The sequence below is a fragment of the Eriocheir sinensis genome, chromosome 44 (genome assembly GCF_024679095.1).
Source record: "Eriocheir sinensis breed Jianghai 21 chromosome 44, ASM2467909v1, whole genome shotgun sequence".
NCBI lineage: Eukaryota > Metazoa > Arthropoda > Malacostraca > Decapoda > Varunidae > Eriocheir > Eriocheir sinensis.
The window spans coordinates 171,060-193,442 of NC_066552.1; the positions used below are offsets into that span (position 1 = coordinate 171,060).

General features: G+C 46.8%; 1 protein-coding gene across 2 annotated transcripts in view; it reads right to left on the reverse strand.

The window, feature by feature from the left end:
• Positions 1-393: 393 nt before the first annotated feature.
• Positions 394-22,383, reverse strand: part of LOC126980229 (DNA ligase 1-like) — a 60,705-nt gene continuing 38,715 nt past the window's right edge. For both annotated transcript variants that reach the window (XM_050829857.1, XM_050829858.1), the window contains 4 exons: positions 7,518-10,166; positions 7,173-7,250; positions 6,756-6,959; positions 394-581 (listed from right to left, as the gene is read on the reverse strand). In XM_050829857.1, coding sequence (XP_050685814.1) covers positions 552-581; positions 6,756-6,959; positions 7,173-7,250; positions 7,518-10,166 — 2,961 coding nt within the window. In that variant the 3' untranslated portion in view covers positions 394-551. The remainder of the gene's footprint in view (positions 582-6,755; positions 6,960-7,172; positions 7,251-7,517; positions 10,167-22,383) is intronic.

Genomic DNA, 22,383 nt, shown 5'->3' on the forward strand with positions numbered 1-22,383 from the left:
AGTTTACCTTCCCCAGGCACCCATTCATCGACCAGCCCGAAAGGGAGGAACAGCTGGGTGAGCTGCACACCGACTGCCCGGGCCGGGATTCGAACCCGGACCCATGGAGTAAATGCCGGGCACGCCAACCACTAGACCACAGAGGCATTATATAAATAGTTGCAGATAAATTTACCAAATAACATAGAGTATTCATATATTCTTTTTCTAGTGATTTCTATTCATTCATTAATTCTCATTAATATATATATATATATATATATATATATATATATATATATATACATATATATATATATATATATATATATATATATATATATATATATATATATATATATATATATATATATATATATATATATATATATATTATACAAGTATATAGTATAATATCCACACAATCAATAACATCGCCCTCCTTGGAGGCAGGCGATACATACTAAATGTGAAAAAAATAGACATTATTAAAATTAAATCCTCTGATCAATATTAATCTACACACAACATAATATTAAATATTAGATTACCGTAAGACTTATGCAGCATTTTTACAGGAATGTAAGTCTCAGGAAGGAGTTCTGCGGAAGAAGATAAATGAGTATGATTATCCAAGTACCAATGGAAAATTCCCCCCCCCCACACCCACACCCAAACACACACACACACACCACTTTCCTCACCAGCCAACAACTACATAGCAGTTACCTTCCTGCCCGTCTTACAGGCTTGGATCATGCTGCCCCTTCCCCCCCCATCTCCTCTTAGTGAGTCACATCCAATGGTAGGGTTGATAAATTAATGTCAAGCAAATGATCTTTGGTCCCTTGAAAGCAATAAAACCTAGCCAGCCCAAACCCAGCAATTCTCAGAAACGGCCCTCAATCACTACACACTCGTTGGCACACAGACAACCATACATACGTAACCCTCCCATCCCTCCTACCTGCAACACACAAACAAACAAACACACACACACACACACACACACACACACACACACACACACACACCAGCATTCCTGAAGCAGAGACTGAAGGCTGAGACAATGTTAGCACAATGAGGCAAGGCATTTCAGTAAACAAGACAGCAAAATGAAAAGTTCCTGAATTATACTTTTCAACATTTAAAATTATCTTCTCCATATTATATGTTTTCTTTTGCTAGTTGAGCTAGGCACTTTTTACATATAACTATATCTGCTTCGGAAAACGTCGCAGTATTATACTCATTTTCATTTTTTCACCTACTGTTCAGACTTCTTGTTTTCAATGTGTAAATTTATGGCATTTAAGGTTGTTATAATGGATTCTAGTGGTTCGCCACAAGCTTTGTAAGCACACTTTTTGGTAGTAACGTTTATCTTGTTTGCCTGGTTCATACTGCCGGCCCCCTCTCCCTCACCTCTTGGGCGAGTAACAATCAGTCAAGGTTGATGACAATGACATATGGTTGATCTCTGGTAACTTTGATAGAATAGTAGTCAGAAATCCCAAGCTGTCTGCATTCACTATTTCATTGTATTAAGCACTCTGCCACTGCCTCCTTGAAGCAGTTTGCTGATCGGACACCATTCAGACAGAGCTATTGAACACAGCTGTCAAAAGTATTTTGCCTAATCAACTCCCTTTCTCAAACTGGCTGTCTAATTTCTCTAAATCTTTTACTGCTATTTTCAAGTTAACTGATCCACTGGACTTGTTAGCTGTATGCCTCCTGAAGACTACCACCACAGGACTTCATACCCTTGGGTCTCAGTCCTATGATGTCAAACTTCCTAATGCAGGAATTAATAAAAATTTCAACTAGTATTTCATCCCTATCTCTGGTAAACTCAATTTCAGTCTTCCTTCAACTGTATTCCCTTCTTCCTATGACTTACTTTCAAGAGGGGAGTATTAAGACCTGTCTAATCAATTTCTTATTTGGAATATTCTTCTGTTGTTTTATGGGTACTAGAAGTGTGCCTACAGACAGTTTGTCTATAGACAATGTGCCTACCGGACAGTTTGCCTACTGGACATTATACCTACGGGCACCATGGCTACCATTCATTATGGCTAACGGACATTTGGAATTTATTTATTTATTTATTTATTTATTTATTTATTTATTTATTTTTTTTTTTTTACATCTTCAACTATGGCGCCTGTAGGTTTGTTTGGAGGGGCCTGGTGGTATGGCCCAGCCCGTTGTGGCGCAGTTAAGTGTTTAAAGTGGCGCCATCTTGCATTGGCTCATGCTGCCCCCGGAGCTCATCTTTAATCCTAAAATCTAGAGTCCGAGTTGATGGGTGGTCTTCTGGACAGCATGTGGGTAGTCTTAAGCTGGCATCACACAGGGCAAATTTCTGCCAACATGTTGCTCGTTTTTGTTGGTGATAATCGCCAACCAACAATGTTGTGCATCACACTGCTACCCTGAACACTGTTGTGTTGACGCCGTGCTCCAACAACAGCAAACACCACACCAGCATCATCTCCAGCCACTTTACCATGAATCGGAAGGACATTGATGATTTAGAAGATTGTACTGCTGCATTGCACATAATGAAGAATGTGCTATGACTGCAGAAACGCCAGAAGAGGCATTGGGGGCGTCCATGACCAGTTTGTTAAACTTGGTTTATACCTCGCGCCAGGCACAGACTCCACCCCCGGGTGGGGGTCAGGACCAGGGTTGCCAGATTTTTTTGACGATAAGTAGCCTACTCACACATCAAAAAGTAGCGGATTTCAACATGAAGTAGCCCAATACATTTCAGAATTACTCAAAATTTAAGTAGCAGGTAGTGGATTAAAAAGTTAAGTAGCGGGGTCGGGCAGCAGTGACCCACCATACAGTCAGTTGAGTGTTATAAATAACTTTACACAGTGGACAAATAAATCACAAACATACTTGCACATGTACGTCGGTTTTTGGAGTTTTACCATTTACAATTTGAGTAAATATGTACGATGATTGATTTTCAATTTACATGTATACAACTTACAGCACGAATGTCATTTGACCCCGTTTCCTCCCGACCAGTCTGACATCACATCTGTTGTCCATTCTTCACGACCCACCAGATCTTGTTGGTTGTTCATTTTGCCCAACAGCCAACAAAAGCAATCAACATGTTGGGCAAAATTTGCCCTGTGTGACGCCAGCTTTAGGCCACTCGGCAGCGGCTGAAAAATCCCACCTTGGTGTCTCCGGGCGGGGATCAAACTCACGTCGTCCTAAACGAGGCACCGTCACTCTACCCACTCAGCCACCACCTCCCCAAAATGCTACACTAAACACTTTATACACTATTCATGCCATGCTAACTGAATCAAGAACAGTACCATTGGTGTTCTGAGTCATAAAGCATAAGAACAAAGGAGCCTACAATGCAATATGGACTTTTCTTGAGAACGAAAGAAATTTAAACCCAGCATCCCTGATGCTTGACTCTGAAAGAGCAGCATTGAATTCTATCAAGATACTTTCCAGAGTCAAATCAGTAGTTGTCTGTTTCACTTTGGGCAATGTGTGTGGTGAAGAATTAAAGCCAAAGGACTTGCCAGCTGGTATGCTCAGTGTCCCGTAAATGAACATGATTAAATCACTTCAAACACTTGCATTCGTTCCTTAACAAGATGTTAGCCACATATATGAATGATTTATGTCTGCACTGGATGAGGAAATGGACAAAATTTTGGGAGACTTTCTAACCTATTTCGAGGATATGTGGATTGGAAATGTGCAGCGAGGACAAAGAAGACAGCCCGTATTTCCGCAGGAGCTTTGGAATGTACATGAAAGAGTTTTACAAAAGTTGCCTCACACCAACAAGTCGATAGGAGGCTGGCACACAGCCTTAGACCTAAGTGTCGCCAGTGAACACCCAACTCTGTGCTGACTATATATATATATATATATATATATATATATATATATATATATATATATATATATATATATATATATATATATATATATATATATATATATTTATATTTATATATATATATATATATATATAGATATATATATATATATATATATATAGTCAAATCGCGTATGACGTGGATTCATAAGGCACAGTTTCCTAGGACGCAGTATTGTTTCAGAACCGTGTGTTCAGATCACACGGGTAAAACCATCTATGATGCAGTTCATGGTCTGCCCTGCCAAATGAGCACAGAGTTGCCAGGTTGGATTTTTTTTTCAAGAGGGAAAATCTCATGATGGCAGTTGGGTTGGTTTTGGGAGGATTTCTATCCTGTGTCTCTCTCTCTCTCTCTCTCTCTCTCTCTCTCTCTCTCTCTCTCTCTCTCTCTCTCTCTCTCTCTCTCTCTCTCTGCATATTTTTGTATTCAGTAAGTTACAAATTATCCTCACAATCAGAATGATCATATATAGCCAAAATTTATAGATGTAAACAAGAAGAACGTTCGCAGTCGGCTGTCGTGGCCCTCACTCAAATTCCAAGTCACAGTCATGGCGCGTGCTCCCCGACCACTCCGCATCTATTCCCGTCAATCTTTTCCCCCACCTTTGCTCCTTTTTTCATATAAAGTGGACCTGGCCCAACTGTCTATTCTGGCAGGCAAAAAAAAGAAAGTGATCTGGCTATCTAGCCTACGAAAATCTACAGCAGGCGCCATTTCTCCACATGTCAGCCTGCTGGCAAACTGGCTTTTAAAAACCTAAATTGGTGTTCCCAGAGCCTTTCCTTTCTTTTGTCTTTCTTGCTGCCCAGTCCAAAAGGGAAGAAATCAGAGACACGATGTATAAAAAAACTAATGAGAGAGAGAGAGAGAGATCTTTGAAAGTGGGTGGTCACCACTAATTATTGCATTAATATGCATGCCAAATATTATTTTTGTCGATTTCAGGTTGGCAGGGAAAGTAAATGGTTGGGCGAGACTGGGCGGTTTTTGGGCAGAATGTGGCGTCGGCGTGGCGAGTACACATCTGTATTATTAGATGTACTTGCTAATAATGTGTGTATTTGTATGTGTTATGTATTTGTGGGAATTTGCCAATAACTATGTGTTTATTTGTATATGCATTATGTATTTGTGGAAATTACGCATTCTATGGAGAATGCGCTTATCGATGCTCGCGGTGACGTGTAAGCTTTGGGAATTGTGGTGGCGGGCAGTGCTGCCTCAGTGGCCAGTCGCTAGCTGGTTGGCGCCTCGCATCCACTCGATGCTCTGAGAGCGTAGGGAGGTGGAATGCATCTGTGCATGCATTAAGTGACTCTGATGGTGCTGAAGTGCAGCTTGTGTGTGTTTATAAGGTATGTCATTATTATTAATTGGGGAAAATGTGGGTTAACTTCATATCACTGGTACTAAGTTTGTAACAGCTGGTTCGCCTATTCATATCATTTGTGATTGGATTACTCTTTTATAATGTACCTTGTTATGTTTGATATTTATATAGGATGTTGGTTTTAGTGATGGTGTTAATGGTGCTGCCAGACAGCTGTTAGGAGGGACCGACGAATCCGGGCAAGTCTGTGCCGATTCACGGGATTTCTGCTGGGTACCAGAGAGGAGGCATTGTTGTAAGTGAACGATTGTTAATGTTTATATGGATAATATCTGGCCATATGGTGATGGTACTGGTGTTTGTGACCATATGGTGAGAGTACTGATGCCTCTGTGACCCTTATGATGATAGTGATGGTATTTGTGTGCCCATCTGGTGATTGTGCGGGTGTTTGGTGTGGCAATTTGGTGATGGTATTTTGTGCTGATGTAATGATGGTAGGAATTTATCATGTATACTAAATGTAATGTTATCTACAGGTCAAAATTAAACTTATTACGGCGAGCCAAGTTTTTTACGTCTGGTACCTGAGCATACAACATCTAGGGGCCGCTTTCAGTCACTTTGTTTTGATCATTACCAATGGCGGCGACTGACGTTATAGTTTTCAACATGAAACTGTCCTATGGGGTAGTGGTGGCTGCAGAGGAAGCGAGAGGTATTGAGAGTGAGTGGCAAGGTGCGGGGCTAGGCTAACCCCGCAGCCGCCACTACCGAAACGGCCAGTTTTATGTGGAAATACTATAGCAGCGATCGCCACCATTGGTAACGATCAAAAACAAAATTACTGTGAAAGCAGCCCTAGTTAACCCCCCGGCCCATACACAGCAAGGAGTCGGCTCGCTTACCACACATGTGCTACACAATGGCTTGCAAGCCTGCTGGGAAACCCACGGGCATGATTAAATTTGCACCACTGACGAAAGAGCAGAAACTGGACGTCATCAGGAGGATTAAGAGAGTGAGAGGCAGGAAACAATGAATTTTCCCCATGTGTGAGCGTATGTGGGATAAAATGGCGGCTAGCCAGTACCAAATTCTATTTTCCCCATACATACTGAGTGAAAAAGTAGGTGTTGGCAGTGACCGAGTGGATAAGGTGGTGGTGGTGAGCGTGGGGTCGGACTGAACAACATCAAAAAGCAGATAATATATATATATATATATATATATATATATATATATATATATATATATATATATATATATATATATATATATATATATATATATATATATATATATATATATATATTTTATTCAAATAAAGAAAGTTGTTTTTAGCATTGCGAAATATCCGTTAGGCACATTGTCCATATGTATAATGTTCAGTAGGCACACTGTCTGTAGGCAAATTGTCCAGCCACGGTCTGCCTCCTTTGTTATAAAAAATATTAAATTACATTCTTTTGCCTTCACTACATACACACTTATTCTATTACCTTTTTTCGCTTCTGCATAGCTCTAGCTACTGACATCCAGTGCTCGGGGCCAAGGGAGCTGTAGCTGGGAAGCACGGTGCTCTCTTGGATCAGCTGTGAGGCCACGGGGAGTGTGGGCATGAAGAGTGACTCTGTGTCTTCTGTGTCTTTATCCTCTTCCTCTTCTTCACTTTCTATCCAAAAACTCCTCATTACCTTGGAGGCCTGCCAAAAATGTTAAAAGTCTTACATTACAACCAATCTCCTTAAATACAACTGACCTCCATACATCACTCAAATAGGAATATAAAATAGTAAATAAGTGAATGAATACATCAACTTATATAAATTATACATTCATAAATATTTGAAATATATGAAAATCTATTAATCAATTGATATTTTTCTTTTTTTCATCTAGAAAAGTATATAGTATACCTTTGATGTGATGACTGCACCACTAATGTTGGTGCTGGTGACAGTTGTTGGCCTCTCTGGAGCCGTGGCTGCAGTCTCCTGTGGGATGAATGAATGAACGAATGATAGAAGGAATAGAGAGGTAAATGAATTAATAAGTAATGAATGACAGAAAAGACAGAAAACTGGAGGAAACAAAATGAGGTATATGCTGCTTAGTAATGATTAGTGGTTTAATAGTCAGGCTTTTCATGCTGGGAAATGATGCTAATTCAAATAGTTACAACTGGAAGAAGGAAGTGGAGGAGCAAAACATTAAAAAAAATTTCACAATGATGGGAATAAAGTTGATCACAGAACACCCACCGTTATGCCAGATTCTTGCAGGCTGGTCTTGGCAGCCCTTGCGGCAAGGGAGCTGGAGGACTGCTGGGGGAGGGCTGGCAGGAGATCCCACATGTCCTCAGGGTCAGGTTCCTCCTCCGTTTGACCGTCCACTGGTACCCTGGTTGAGGCCGAAGTCATCATCTCTGGAACATTCTTCATGATGGAGTTCTTGATGAGGCCTTGGATGAAGGAACTGCTAGTGGTCAGGCTTTGCTGGTGTCCACCTGCAGCTCTCCTATTGGCTCTTTGGGTCTTCAGGGAAACATATGGTGATTCCATGAAGGGTCTGCCTTGCACCCCCTTCGTGCTCTGGCTGTTTTCAGAATTTGTGTTGTCTTTCTTGTTTTCTGACATGGGCACAGGCTTGGGCGGTTCCATAATAAGGATGTCATTGTCATTATCGAATATAACTTTGCTCACTGACTCTCTGTGCTTTGGTCTGTAATTCCTTCTTTTCAGCCTTTCTCGTGTCTGATGGAGGGAGCTCTTCTTTTTCTGGGTTGCACTAAATTCTGAAATCATGTCATCTTCATCACTATCAGTAAGCGATCCATCTTCATACTGTGACTCTGACTCTGACCCATCGGAAGAAAGACTTCTGTCAGAGACTTCTAGGTCACATGCTTTCTTTGGCTGATTTGGTGATTCACCAGTGTTCGGAGGTTCATGCTGCATAAACTGACCTGTAACTTTATCTGTTCCTGCATCTGGATCAACATGTAATCTCTTCAGCACATTGCCTTCACTGCTGGGAACAATGCCGCTATTCTGCCCAGGTGACAACATGGCATCTATGGCCAGGTGTGTTGCAACAGAAGCCTTGGCGGGCACGCTTGACTCATTCCTTTGTCTCTTCGATGACTTGACTGCGTTTGAGATGTGCTCCCTTTTTCGGCTGTTATTCTGTCCCATCTTTTTCACTGTAGGATGTTCAACAGTTGACTCAGACTGTTGCATCGCCTTATGATGGAGTGAGGATTCAGTTCTTGTGCTACTCCTTGCTTTCTTATCCACTGTCTGCTGTTTTTCTATGGCTTTTTTCTCTTTTTCTTTGTTGTTAGTTTTTTTAGCTGTTTGACCAACCTTTTTTCTTTTCTGTATGTTAGTAATTTTGCTGACAGTTTGTTCTACTTGTGTGTTTGCTTCCATGTTGCTGCCAGTATGAGTTCTTGTACTCTGTTTTCTTCCTTGGGCTTTTTTCTTCTCTTTTTTGGAAGTCTTTCGTGTAGTTGCTTCTGTTTCTTTGCCAGAACTAGTTTCACTGGGCGAGTTTTCATTTACCGTGATAAGCATCGTGTCCATGGTGTCAAGGAGGCAGATTATATACTTCCCATATTCCACCCTATGCAGAATACCAGCAGTCCCTCCCACTGCCTCCTGCACCAACTTCACACTACTATCACTGCTCTCTTGAGGTCTTTCCTCCTCCTCTTCTGCACCTCTAATACTGCACACTGTCCTGGTTTCATTTGTTTTATTTACAGACAGGATGCCCTCACTGCCCCCACCAAGCCTTCTCAGCACTACACTACAGTTTTGAGTGTGGATCTTAAGAGTCCCTGTTGCTTTCTGTTTGAATGGTCTGCCTCTCTTTTGTGGCACATTGTTTTCATCAGGTGACCTTTTGTTTGAGGTTCCGTCCTTGGTGGGGTTCAGACTCAATGTTTTATTCTTCTTGGGTGGCCTGCCCCTCCGTTTGGGTTCATTGTTTTCATCAGGTGACCTTTTGTTTGAGGTTCCGTCTTTGGTGGGGTTCACACTCAATGTTTTATTCTTCTTGGGTGGCCTGCCTCTCCGTTTGGGTTCATTCCTTGGGTTGTTCTGTCTCAGATTTCCTTGACTCTCTGCCGCCACTTTTGCTTTGGGCTGTCTACCTCTCTTCCTTGATGTATCACCCTCAACGCTCACCTTCTGCACTGACTTTTGTTTGGGCAATCTACATCTTTTCTTTGATATATTACCCTCATCATTCACCTCCAACACTGACTTTCTTTTGGGAGGTCTACCTCTTCTTCTTGGTAAGTTGCTCACATCTGAAAGCCTCTCCTGCACAGAAAGCTTCCTCAAATCAGCAGTTTTGTTTTGGGAAAGGCTTACTTCATCCACAGGTGCTTTTGCTTTCTTTCGAGACTTGTTTTCATCAGATGACCCCACTGTGTTTGTAATAAGATTATCAGAAAGTTTTCTCTTTTTATGCAATCTGGTGGGTAAATTCACCCTGACATGGTAATGAGAGCCATCCCAAGTGGGGTCATCCTCATCAACCTCATTATCCTCTATCTCCTCACATATAAAGTCATCACTTAACCCAAGCTGTTGTTTCCTCCTCTGCAGTGATTCCTCCACTTCTCTAACAAGATCATCCTCATCACAACATGAATCTTGCCTCAATGAGATCGCTGGGGAGACAGTGCTGGTTTTTATGGTTGCACCTGTCCTGGAAAGGTTCTTCTGGGGGTATAAGGGAGTTGAACTTGGTTTGTTTTTGCTGTTGTGTGGAGACTGGTAGGGACATTCATCTAGTGGAGGAGGAAGTCCGTGTGCCAGGGAAATGTACCGCTCAATAACCTGGTTGAATGCTGTTTTATTCCTGTTGAGGATATCACGGTGTAGTGCCTCTGTCTGAAACTGAAATTGTAATAGAATTAGAGAATATATATGCCAGTCAGTTTTTAACATAAGTCTACATACAGCAATATATTGAAGGTAATAATAAAGTTCTCATATCCATTTCTTTCTCATCCATCTTCCCATATTCAGTCCATGCCAAAGTTATCAATAAGGCAAAATTCTAAAATTTTCAGCATGTTACATTTACTGAGCCTCAAACCATTTGTGCTGACTAGTTTATATGTATATAAAAAAGAATACAGTAAACTCTATAAGTCACACTTCTATACTCCAGATATTGGATACGGTGTTAATGAGTTTTCAGTAGTGTCACCGACAAGTCAGACGGATGCATACAAAAGCAAATGAGACCAAAAGTGCTCAGTGATATGTTTTCCCAAAAGACAAACACTTTTCACTGGTCAATCAGTGAGTAGTAGCCACAGCACCACAGCAGTCAAATTCCCGTAGGAATTTTTTTTTGAAGAATGAAATATAGAATATAATGCTCTTTGAGACCCAGAAAGTTGGTGTTGTATAAAGAAATATTTATTTTCTTGTCATTTCACATTAAATAAAAACTGAAAATGACATAAGGCAAGGGAAAGAAGGGAAGATGCTGCATTTTCTAAAGACATTTCGCATCTTTTTGATCCTGGGCAGCGTTGTCCAACTATTTTGTAGCTGTGACTTTAATCTCGGAGCAGTGCTGTTTTTTTGTATGCTGGTGAATTTCTTGCATCATCTCTTAACATAATCATCATGTGCAGGTGAGGAAATGTATATTTTTACAATATTATAGTTGACATCAATCTAAAACAAGGAGAAAATTAGAGTTGGCTCAGAACTCATATACATGCAAACTGTAAACATAACTCTTGCCACACAGAAAGCATCTGCCGCCGTATGTGGGGCATATACAAAGGATTAAGCACAGGTGATCTGTATTCTGTAGTCATCCTCTAGGAACAAATTGTCAAATTCCTCCATCTTCCTACTTCCGATAGTGTGCAATCTGTACTGGAATCTGAAGTGATGTACATGAGTTTTTCCCGGGCGGTGGTGCCTGTCGTCAGGCAGAAGGGCTGTAATTCGTTTTCAGCACTAATGCTGTGTTGTATGCTTCCGTTTGACTTGTCAGTGACATTACTGAAATGTTTTTAAGTCAGACTATTTCAGGGGTCCAGACACATATCCATAAATCAGACCAAAATCCCTCACAAAGCCATGTTAGAGAATAATCTAGTTCTAGTAAATTACCATGCAGAGAACCACCAACATGCCAGCATCTCTCCCCCATGGACACCACCACCAGGACCACATTCTCAAGAAGACCCACCCTACAGGAACTTAACGACTCAAGGCTAGCGGCTGCAGAACGCTTAGCCTCAGGCCTTACTATTATTTCTGATTGGGGCAAGAGGAACCTGGTGTCCTTCAACGCCTCAAAAACACAGTTTCTCCACCTATCCACTCAACACAATCTTCCAAACAACTATCCCCTATTCTTTGACAACACCCAGCTATCACCTTCCTCAACACTAAACATCCTTGGTCTATCCTTAACTCAAAATCTCAACTGGAAACTTCATATCTCATCTCTTACGAAATCAGCTTCCTCGAGGCTGGGCGTTCTGTACCGTCTCCGCCAGTTCTTCTCCCCTGCACAGCTGCTGTCCATATACAGGGGCCTTGTCCGCCCTCATATGGAATATGCATCTCATGTGTGGGGGGGCTCCACTCATACAGCTCTTCTGGACAGAGTGGAGGCTAAGGCTCTTCGTCTCATCAGCTCTCCTCCTCATACTGATAGTCTTCTACCTCTTAAATTCCGCCGCGATGTTGCCTCTCTTTCTATCTTCTAGCGATATTTCCACGCTGACTGCTCTTCTGAACTTGCTAACTGCATGCCTCCCCCCCCTCCCGCGGCCCCGCTGCACTCGACTTTCTACTCATGCTCATCCCTATACTGTCCAAACCCCTTATGCAAGAGTTAACCAGCATCTTCACTCTTTCATCCCTCACGCTGGTAAACTCTGGAACAATCTTCCTTCATCTGTATTTCCTCCTGCCTACGACTTGAACTCTTTCAAGAGGAGGGTATCAGGACATCTCTCCTCCCGAGTTTGACCTTGCTTTTGGACACCTCTTTTATTTATTTCTTAGGAGCAGCGAGTAGCGGGCTTTTTTTTGTTAATGTTTTCTTTTTTGTGTGCCCTTGAGCTGCCTTCTTTGTTGTAAAAACAAAAAAAATAAAAAAATAAAAAACTAACAGAACTCCACCATAAGGGGGGCGACTACGGGGTATTTTTGACGAATATATTTAAAATTGGACGAGTACATGTTTTTCGCTCAGCGTGGCCGGGAAATCCTAAATTACCATGTGGTGAGGTTTGTTTTCGTAAAATTAAAACCCCTCCCCCCTGGGGGGGTTTAGCGTCATAGTCAGACATGCACGTCATAAGACGCTCATGTCAACATATGCGGTATCATTCATATATACGTAAAAATTGCATTAGAATATTTTAATTCTTCGTAAATTTTGTCATCTGTCATCCTCTCTTCTTCGCGCGGAGAGGCAGGGGAGGAAGAGAGGTGCCACCGCGCCAGTGCCAAGCGAGACACAGACGGGAAGAGTATGTCGTACTTTTCTCTCCTCTCCAGCCCAAAAAAACGTCCTTACAAATGATGTACAAGCGCAAGGCAACCAGAAAAAGTCACCAACATCAAGAGGTCTTATGGAGCGGCCAAACCTCAGATAACAAGCAAGAGAGTAGCGTAGAAGCAAGGCACTCCCACGAGGCACTCCCGCGGCACTCGCGCTACGCGGGTGTGCCACGGCCCAGATGCCTGATCATTCTCCAGTAAGTCAACAAGATATACACAACAATATGTGAAAATTTCATGCCAATCAAATAAATGCAAATGGCAGGACAGGAATGAGATGTAAAAAAATCTTTAGGAGCCAATATCTCAAAAATTAGTTTTTTAAACTTAAAATAATTTCACAAAATCGGTAAAATGTCTGATCGACTTTTGTTAGGTATCTGTTGAAACTACAACTAAAGAGCAATTATTAGTTGGAAATAGATTTTCAATAATGTCAAAAGAAAACGGGACACAAAGAGGAGAAAATAATAACTGACAAAAGATTGTAATTTTTTTCTTCGAAGACAAAACAAAAAATCAAAAAGTTACTTCCAACAAAATGTAGATAGGTAAACAAAGTTTCTATGGTATTTTTTTTCAAACCGATTAACTGAAAATTAAAGCCTGTGGAACAAAAAAACAAAAAATACGCTTTGTTCGAGTCTCTCCTAAACTTCACCCAAATTTGATGAAATTCACAGAATAAGAAACCTTTACAGTAACAAACAACATACTAAGATTTCAAAGCTATTGGACGTACCATATGCGCAGGAGGAAACCCCGTAGTCGCCCCCCTTTACCTGCTGTTCTAAAAATAGTAATCAATCTCCATTTACTTATTAAAACCTCAAAAACAACTGACTTGCAATGGAAATTGTGATCAGAGTGTTGATTGACACATGGAAATCTTACAGATATTGTGCTAATCATTGGAATAATTTTAAATATAATTTTTGAGCATTTATACTCGGCTGTGTCTCATAAGGGCTATTACAAGCGAAAGGACTGTGGGATGATTTTTTCTGGTTCCTATTGATTCCTTCCTTACATATATAGCCACGAGTCTCCTGAAAGTGTAGTCAAAGATGTAAGTCCGTATTCTTAAACATATCTGCATCTCAGTTCACCTGTTCAAAAAGTTTCTCTTAGAAGCTGCTGGAGTTTTCATGGATTGTTTCGTGATTCTAGTGATAGTTTTACAAGACACCCGCACCATAAACATGAATATCACCCATGAAAACCCAGTTAATTTTCTCTGTTGCTTTAGAAAATAGTCATAATGGGAGCCCGACACATTTAAGAATAGGACCATAGTACCTACAGGCAGAGAAAGAAAAGGACGAAGAGAAAGAGTGCGGCTCTTTTCCTCATTTCATTCATTTCATTTCTATGGGACCCGCAGGGGGCCACTCTTGGGTGGCGTGATATGCGGGGGTTGTGCGGGGGATTCAAAGGGACAGGACAGGATTAGGATAAGGGTTAGGACGAGGAAAGGTATTGGGACATGATGATGGGCCAAGATTGGGGAGATAATGACTGATGATCCTATTCCTAAATGTGTTAAAAGTGGGACTATTAACTACATGAGATGGGAGATGATTCCACTCTTGGATGCTACGGGGAAAGAATGAAAATTTGAATATACTACAGTAAAACCTCACCATTTGCACGCTCACCATTTACGCGGCCTTAATTTGCGGCCATCGTCCCACCATTTGTGCAGGTGGTCTTGCCATTTGCGCACCTCGCCCCCACTGACTAAGGGTCGGTTCCCCCTAGTGCCATCTCCCGCGTAAATTTAAATTTCTACGTAGTATTGGCAAACATGTCCATGAAAGTCGGTGGTGGAGATGAAGGTGGTGGTGGTGACGAAGGTGATGGTGATGATAATTTAATGACGAGATTTTCTATTCTCTTTTTCTATTACTCTCTCGGTCCCACACGTCCTCTGCGTGTATCGAAACACACGAGAAATTAATCAAGATCAGGGTATTCGCCGGCTGCCTGGGATTGAACCCGCGACCAGCATGACGGGAGAGCCACTCCTTACCGAGTCGGCCAAAGAGGTACCCCACTGGCTAAGTGGGTTATGGGAGGCTCGTTCATCAGGCATAGTCGCCGCACTACAATAAAAGTGGTGGTAGTGGAGATGAAGGTGATGGCAGTGATAAGGTGGTGGGGGTTATGAATGTGGTTGTGGTGATGAAGGTGATGGTGGTGGTGATCAAGGTTGTGGTGGTGATGAAAGAAGTGTTGGTGGTGAAGGTGGTGGTGGTGGTGGTGGCAAAGATGGTGGTGGTGGTGATGAAGGTGATGGTGGTGGTGATGATAGTGGTAGTGATATGATGAAGACGGTGGTGGCGATTAAAGTGGTTGTGGTGATGAGGGTAGCAATGGTGGTGATGCAGGTGGTGGTGGTGGTGGTGATAGTGGTAGTGGTGACGAAAGTGAAGGTGTTGAAGAAGCCTTGAAACCAGCTGGCGAGCTACAGCTGTCTACCATCCACGCGCCCTCTCCCGCCAGTGAAGAACACTACCAAAATACACAACATGTCATTTCCCGCCATTGCCCAATCACCTCTCCTGGTCTCGTGGTGACTGTGATTATTCGATGTTTTCTGCCTCACCTTTGCACCACCATCATGCCGCACACAGCGTCACAACCTAAGATTTGGACGCCATTATTGGCCCTGTTTTTGACGCGAGAGCATGTGCTAGCATTTGAAAAGCGCGGCAAAAACAGGGCCAATAATGGCACCCAAATCTTAGGTTGTCGGGACTCTACAGATCACGACCCAGAAACTGGTTATGCTAAATTGAGGACGCTATCAAGAAGTTTCCTGCCAGCAGACAAGGGCCCCAGGGGTTTGGGCCATGACCACCCATATGTATTTTTCCCCATAGGTTATTAAGTTTGCCATTTGCGCATTCGCCATTTGCACACCTTCAGACCACCCATATGTGCGCAAATGGTGAGGTTTGACTGTAGTGTTAGTCTGGTAGGTGTGGTATTTAAGGTTGTGGCTGCCTCTAGAGGATCATGTAGTTGTCGGGTGTAAATAAGTGTGTTTGTTTATGTCAACTAAATTGTTTGTGATTTTATATAGTATTTGTTGTCTGTGTATTTGTCTTCGTGTTGCTAATGGGTCTAGTTTTATGTCTTGTTTAAGCAAAGTGACTGATGTGGTGTGTCTGTAATCATGTCTGGCCCATCTTGCAGCTTTGTTTTGTATGGCCTCTAATTTATTTATGTTATTGTTAGTGTGTGGGTCCCAGACGGTGTCACAATATTCTATGTGTGGCCGACCGAGTGATTTGTATGCAAGAATTTTGATGTTTGTGTTACACCTGCTAAGGTTCCTACGCAGGAACCCCAGGGCTCTGTGAGCTTTGGCCCTGATGCTGCTCACGAGTGTGTTCCATCGCATGTCTGCTGAGATATGTACACCCAAGTATTTGTGTGAAGAGACAGTGTTTAGGTTTGTGTCATGGAGTTTGTTAATGAGGGAATAGGTTTGTTAGTACTTATGAAACGGATGTGATAGCATTTGTCTGGTCTAAACGTCATCTGCCACTTGGCTTCCCAGTCTTTAAGTGCAACCAAATTGTCCTGGAGTCGAAGGCAGTCATCCCTATCTAAAATGGGTCGATAAACTATACTGTCACCTGCAAAAAGTCTAGTAGAAGAGGTAAGTGATAGTGGGAGATCATTAATGTAAGAAAGGAAAAGAAGGGGGCCCAAGACTGTGACTTGAGGTATCCCAGAAGTTACAGGAATAGATGAGGATTGACTACCATCAAGAACAACTCTTTTCTTGTGGGTAGTCAAAAACGTGGTAATCCAGTTAGAAAGTTGTCCTCGTATGCCATAGTATTCTAATTTAGCTAAAAATCTTTGGTGGGAAACTTTGTTGTAGGCTTTGGCAAAGTCAAGTATTATGGCATCAACTTGTTTAACTTTGGGGTTGTTAAGGGACTGCAAAATGTCGTGTGTGGTCACAAGTAATTGAGTCTCGCACGAACGTTTGGGCTGAAAGCCGTGCTGACTGTCAGTCAGTATATTTTGCCAATCAAAGTGGGCCATTATATGTCTATGAATTATACGTTCTAAAATTTTGCAGGGAACTGAGGTTAGTGAAATAGGTCTATAATTAGCAGGGAGGGTTCTGTCTCCGGATTAAAAAATTGGTGACACATTTGCCAAAAGCCAGTCCTGAGGGAGTTCTCCGGTTTGTAATGTCTGCGAGAATATAACCTGCAGGATAGGTGCAAGAATGCAAGCATTAGCTTTTAGTATACTGCAGGGTATATTGTTTGGTCCAGTCGCTTTGTCAGTGTCAACCTCAGATAATAGTTTCTCAATTCCTCATCATCATCATTTCATCGACGCCTGCTCCTAGGAGCTCCCACCAGGGGATGGCCACGGCAGAAGAGTTTTCAACTTTCTCTATCCAGACACTTCCTCCTTGCCTGCTCAAAGTTTCTCAAGGATCTTTCACCCTTTTTCCTGATATACTCTTGCACTCTATCTCTCCATTTCACTGGAGGTCGTCCTCTAGCATTCCCTCCCTCTATCTCACTCACATACACCCTTCTGGTCATCTTACTCTCCTCCATTTGCTCCATGTGGCCAAACCACTTCAAAGTCTGTCGCTTCACTTCTTCCACCACTCCACACTTCTTCCCTTCAACCCCGTGACACATTCCAAAATGCTCGTACACACTTTCATTACTCATTCCATCCATTCTACTCACCCCACAAGCACTCCTCAAATAACTCATTTCCACTGCCTGCACTCTAGACATCTGACTTTCATTCCAGCCCCACGTTTCACTTGCATATGTGAGGGTTGGTACTATTATCGTATTGTTACGCCACCCCCCCTACCACACACCATACACGGGCAGGCAGGTGGCGTGATCCTCAGAACAACCACACAAGCACCAGTCACTCACAGCGGCCCACACAGAACACCGAGGGGAGGAGGGAACGAGGCAGGGCACAAAGGATACACGTTGAACACTAAGTTCTAGTTTAATGACAGGTTCCTCACACAGTACAGCAACTTTCAAGGGCACAGAACAAATAGTTAATCAGGCACAGTACAGGGGCACGGCAGACACGCACACCGGATGCACACAGCTCGCGAGCGGAGCAGCTCAACACTCTCTCAAGCCCAGACACGCGTCTTCTCCACTACCCCTCAGCGCCTCTCGCTCGCCACTCTCCACTCTGCCGGCTCAGCACTTCCTGCCCGGCGGAGGCCGGGCTCCCCTCTGTCTCTCTTGTCCCAACAAGTAGAGTTGCACCATGCTGAGCTAACATTGCATCATGCTACAATTTCCTCACATTACACATACAATCATTCACATACAGCACATTCGTAACACTATCTCCCCCTTCAGAAGGCAGTCGACCCGGCTGCCCCAACATTCAACAAACAAAACATGAAATTAATCAAACTAATCAGTCCCCTGGGACATCACTAAAGTCTCTTAACCATCCCGGCCGACGCCTATCTCGCCGAGGGCGCCGCTGGGATGCGGGCGGCGGCAGGCAGGCGGTGGCACCCAGAGCCGCGTCGTCGGCCCCAGGTACTTGCTCAGGGTCGTCACTGACGTCTGCCGCTTCGCCCGCACCGCTCATGTTCTCGTTCGCCCCGTGGTCGACCTCTGACACGTCCCCTTCGCTGCTGCTGGGGCTCATGTACTCTCCTGCGCCGGTCGTATGTCTCCTTCATTTCATGGCCTGGCCTGCCACCTTGAGCTTGCCCCACGGGCGTCGGTGCACCTCAGCCAGGCTTTCCTGCAGTGCCGCTGAGAAGCCAGAGGTGACGGTGGGCAAGCTCACGTCGGGGGGGCTGCCCCGTGGCCAAATCCACCGGTAGCCTGAGCTCCCGGCCGAACATTGAACACAGAAAAATACATGCAATACACATTAATCAGTCTGTCCTCCACCACGTCCTCCACAGTATCTTCACGCGACCCCAAGGGGCTCCGCCTGTCAGCAACGACGTCGACCACCCGCCAGTCCTCAGTGGGCTCTTCCACGCCATCCACTCCACGTGACGCTCGGGACAGTCGACACCGGCTCCTGGCCTCCACCCTCGGGGCAAGGTGCCCTCGCCCGGCCGTGACTACCTCCCCACGCAGCCATGCTCGAAAACCTCCTGGAAGCAAAGGGCACCTCTCCGGTCACCCTCTCCAGCTCCCGTCCGAGGGCACCACGAGCCTTACTGGCCTGCGTCAGGTAGTCGAGGCCCAGCAAGCACGGCTCGTCTCGATCGGCGACGTCCATCGGCCGGCGCTCCACAGCGCTGCCTACGCCGATCTGAGCCTCCACTGGCCCCTCCAGCAGCACACTACCCGGTCAGGCCGCCCGAGCACTCCTCAGCCCCGGTGTCCACTGTCGCGTCGTGGCTACAACCGCTAAGCCTCCCACTGGCAACACGCTGGTCGGGGGCGGCAGCTTACTCAAGCGGGGGCCCGAGGCGGACGGCTGAAGTCGACTCCCTTTCCAGCCGTCTCCGCTTCCCGCCCGCGCCGCGTCCTGGACCTGGGACAGGCACTCAAGCGGTGGCCTGACTGGCCACAGTCCCTGGCGCGGCTGGAGGGCGTCGGGCTCAGCCGGTCGAGGACGCGCCTTCGCTCCCCAGGCACCGACTGCACCTATGCCCCTCTTGCCACTGCCCCTGCACGAGCCACGGAGGCCCTCCGGCTCGCCTTCATCGACGCTGCCTTCATCTTCACCTTCGCCATCCGGCCCGGAAGTCATGGCAGGGCGGCGCCGCCGCTGGCCGCTGATCATCGTCAATGCCCCGAACTCCAAGGCCCTCGCGCGTCGTCGGTCCACGGCAGGGGTGAGAGTCCTCGCCAGTCTCGTCCCTCAGCGCCCGGCAGTCCGCACAGAAGTGCTGCGTGCCGTTCTTCATATCCAGAACGACTGTTGAGGGCCACGGACTGTCTGTCCGCTCCATCAGCCCCTGCGCCGCCAGCTCGTTGACGGCGCTGCAGTTCCTCCCGCCTGGCCGGCACGACACGTCGGGGCGGGCTCCTGGCGGCGCACCATTCGTGCTGATGTTGTGCTTCACCAACCCCGTGCAGCCCAGCAGGTCCTCCACCCCGTTGAACACGTCCGCGCACCGAGCCAGGGTGTGGCGCACCCTCGTCTGCGCCTCCGTCAGGTGAGCGGCGCCCGCGCCGAATCCTCCAGGAAGTCGGGCAGCGGCCTCACAGCGGCCGACTCCGCGCTCCCGACACTTCCTCTTGTTGTTCCACCTCTTCACAGGTGCCCAGCTTGGCACCAGCGGGTACTTTCGAGCCTCGTCGGAGTTAGCCACCAGCACCGTGACTGACTCCTCCCCCGCTCCTTCGAGACTCCATCCGGCTGCCACACCATCAGGCAGCTGCAGGCCCTCCGTGGACTCCACCGTGCCTTCCGCTGGCATCGCATCCAACCGGCAACACAGGACCCTGGCCTCCGTCCCCGGGGCAAGGTGCAGTCGCTCCGCGACTACCTCTGCACAGCCGACCTTCGGGAGCAAAAGGCGCCTGTCGCGCAGCCTCTCCAGCTCCCGTCCAAGGGCGGCACAGGCCTCGTCCTGCGGCAGGTAGTCGAGGCCCAGCACACACGGCTCGTCTCGATCGGCGACGTCCATCGGCCGGCGCTCCACAGCGCTGCCTACGCCGATACGAGCCTCCACTGGGCCCTCAGACTGCACGCAGTGCCCCGTGACGCCACACAGCCTCTGTGGCGCGTCCTGGAGTCGCGTAGCGGCCAGCATGTCAGGCCGCCCCAAGGTCCTCTCGGCGCTCCCCACCAAGCGGCCGGGCCGTCCACTGAGCCCGTAGCGCTGTTGTCAGCTGCAGCGCCTTCTCATCCTCGCCCCAGCCCTGGGCAGCAGCTGGCATCTTGAACTGGGCCTCCCATACCAACTTCCCGCCGTGCCCGCTGGCTTAAGCCTCCCTGAGCGCCGGGAGGCTGGGGAGCTGCAGAAAGGAGCAGGCGGACCACGTGGGCTGCAAGCCGGCATGGCGGAGAGGAGGCGGTGAGAGGCAACGAGGCAGGGTTTATGGGTCCGACTCCAGCACCAGCTGGACCCAAGGAGCGGCTCCGACGGCTCCCCAGCCTCCTGCAGCCTCCACCGGCTCCGCCACGACGCCACCAGGCTTCAGGGGCCCTTGCCAGGGCCCCACGCGAGCCTGCCAGTCCGCCACCCAGGCGTCCGTCGCCAGCACACGTGACGCTTCTTGTTCCTCCCGCACCACGTTGCCACCTCTCGCTGCTGCCATGGGAGAGAGAGCGGACTACGTGACCTGGCTCCGGCTGGCATGGAGAGGGAGGGGGTGAGGGAGGCAACGAGGCGGGGCTCCCCAACCTCCTGCAGCAGCTACTGGTTCCGCCACGACGCTACCAGGCTCCAGGAGTCCTTGCCAGGGGCCCGGATAGGCCCCTGCAGGACCGCCCGGCACTTCCCGCCAGAACTGAGCCTTCTTCCTCCGCGTGCACGGCGCCACCTCTCGCAGCTGCCTCTCCGCCTCCCTCAGGCCTCGGACCTCGCCTTCCGGTCCGCACCTCTCCAGCCGTTCACTCCTCGCTGTCGCAGCCCTGGTCGGTGTACTGCTGGGTTTCCACCTCAGCGACGAAACAGCTCTGGAGGACCTCGGCAAGATGGCGGGCCTGCTCGTCTGCCCTCTCTTCTGCCCTCTGAGCCTGCTCGCGTGCCCTCTCTTCTGCCCTCTGAGCCTGCTCGCGTGCCCTCTCTTCTGCCCTCTGAGCCTGCTCGCGTGCCCTCTCTTCTGCCCTCTGAGCCTGCTCGCGTGCCCTCTCTTCTGCCCTCTGAGCCTGCTCGCGAGCCCTCTCTTCTGCCCTCTGAGCCTGCTCGCGTGCCCTCTCGTCTGCCCTCTGATCCAAATCCTGCCTCATACTAGCCAGCATGGCAGCGAACAATTCCATCTGGCCCGGCTTCACCTCACCCGGGTCAGCCTCGGCCTTGCCCGTCTCCTCACCCTCACGGCGACCATTGGGGGACGCCATGACGACTCGGCGCGCTTCACTGTTCACTTATCCCCACTCCTTTGACACCTCCTTTGTTACGCCACCCCCCCTACCACATACCATACACGGGCAGGCAGGTGGCGTGATCCTCAGAACAACCACACAAGCACCAGTCACTCACAGCGGCCCACACAGAACACCGAGGGGAGGAGGGAACGAGGCAGGGCACAAAGGATACACGTTGAACACTAAGTTCTAGTTTAATGACAGGTTCCTCACACAGTACAGCAACTTTCAAGGGCACAGAACAAATAGTTAATCAGGCACAGTACAGGGGCACGGCAGACACGCACACCGGATGCACACAGCTCGCGAGCGGAGCAGCTCAACACTCTCTCAAGCCCAGACACGCGTCTTCTCCACTACCCCTCAGCGCCTCTCGCTCGCCACTCTCCACTCTGCCGGCTCAGCACTTCCTGCCCGGCGGCCGGAGGCCCCGGGCTCCCCTCTGTCTCTCTTGTCCCAACAAGTAGAGTTGCACCATGCTGAGCTAACATTGCATCATGCTACAATTTCCTCACATTACACA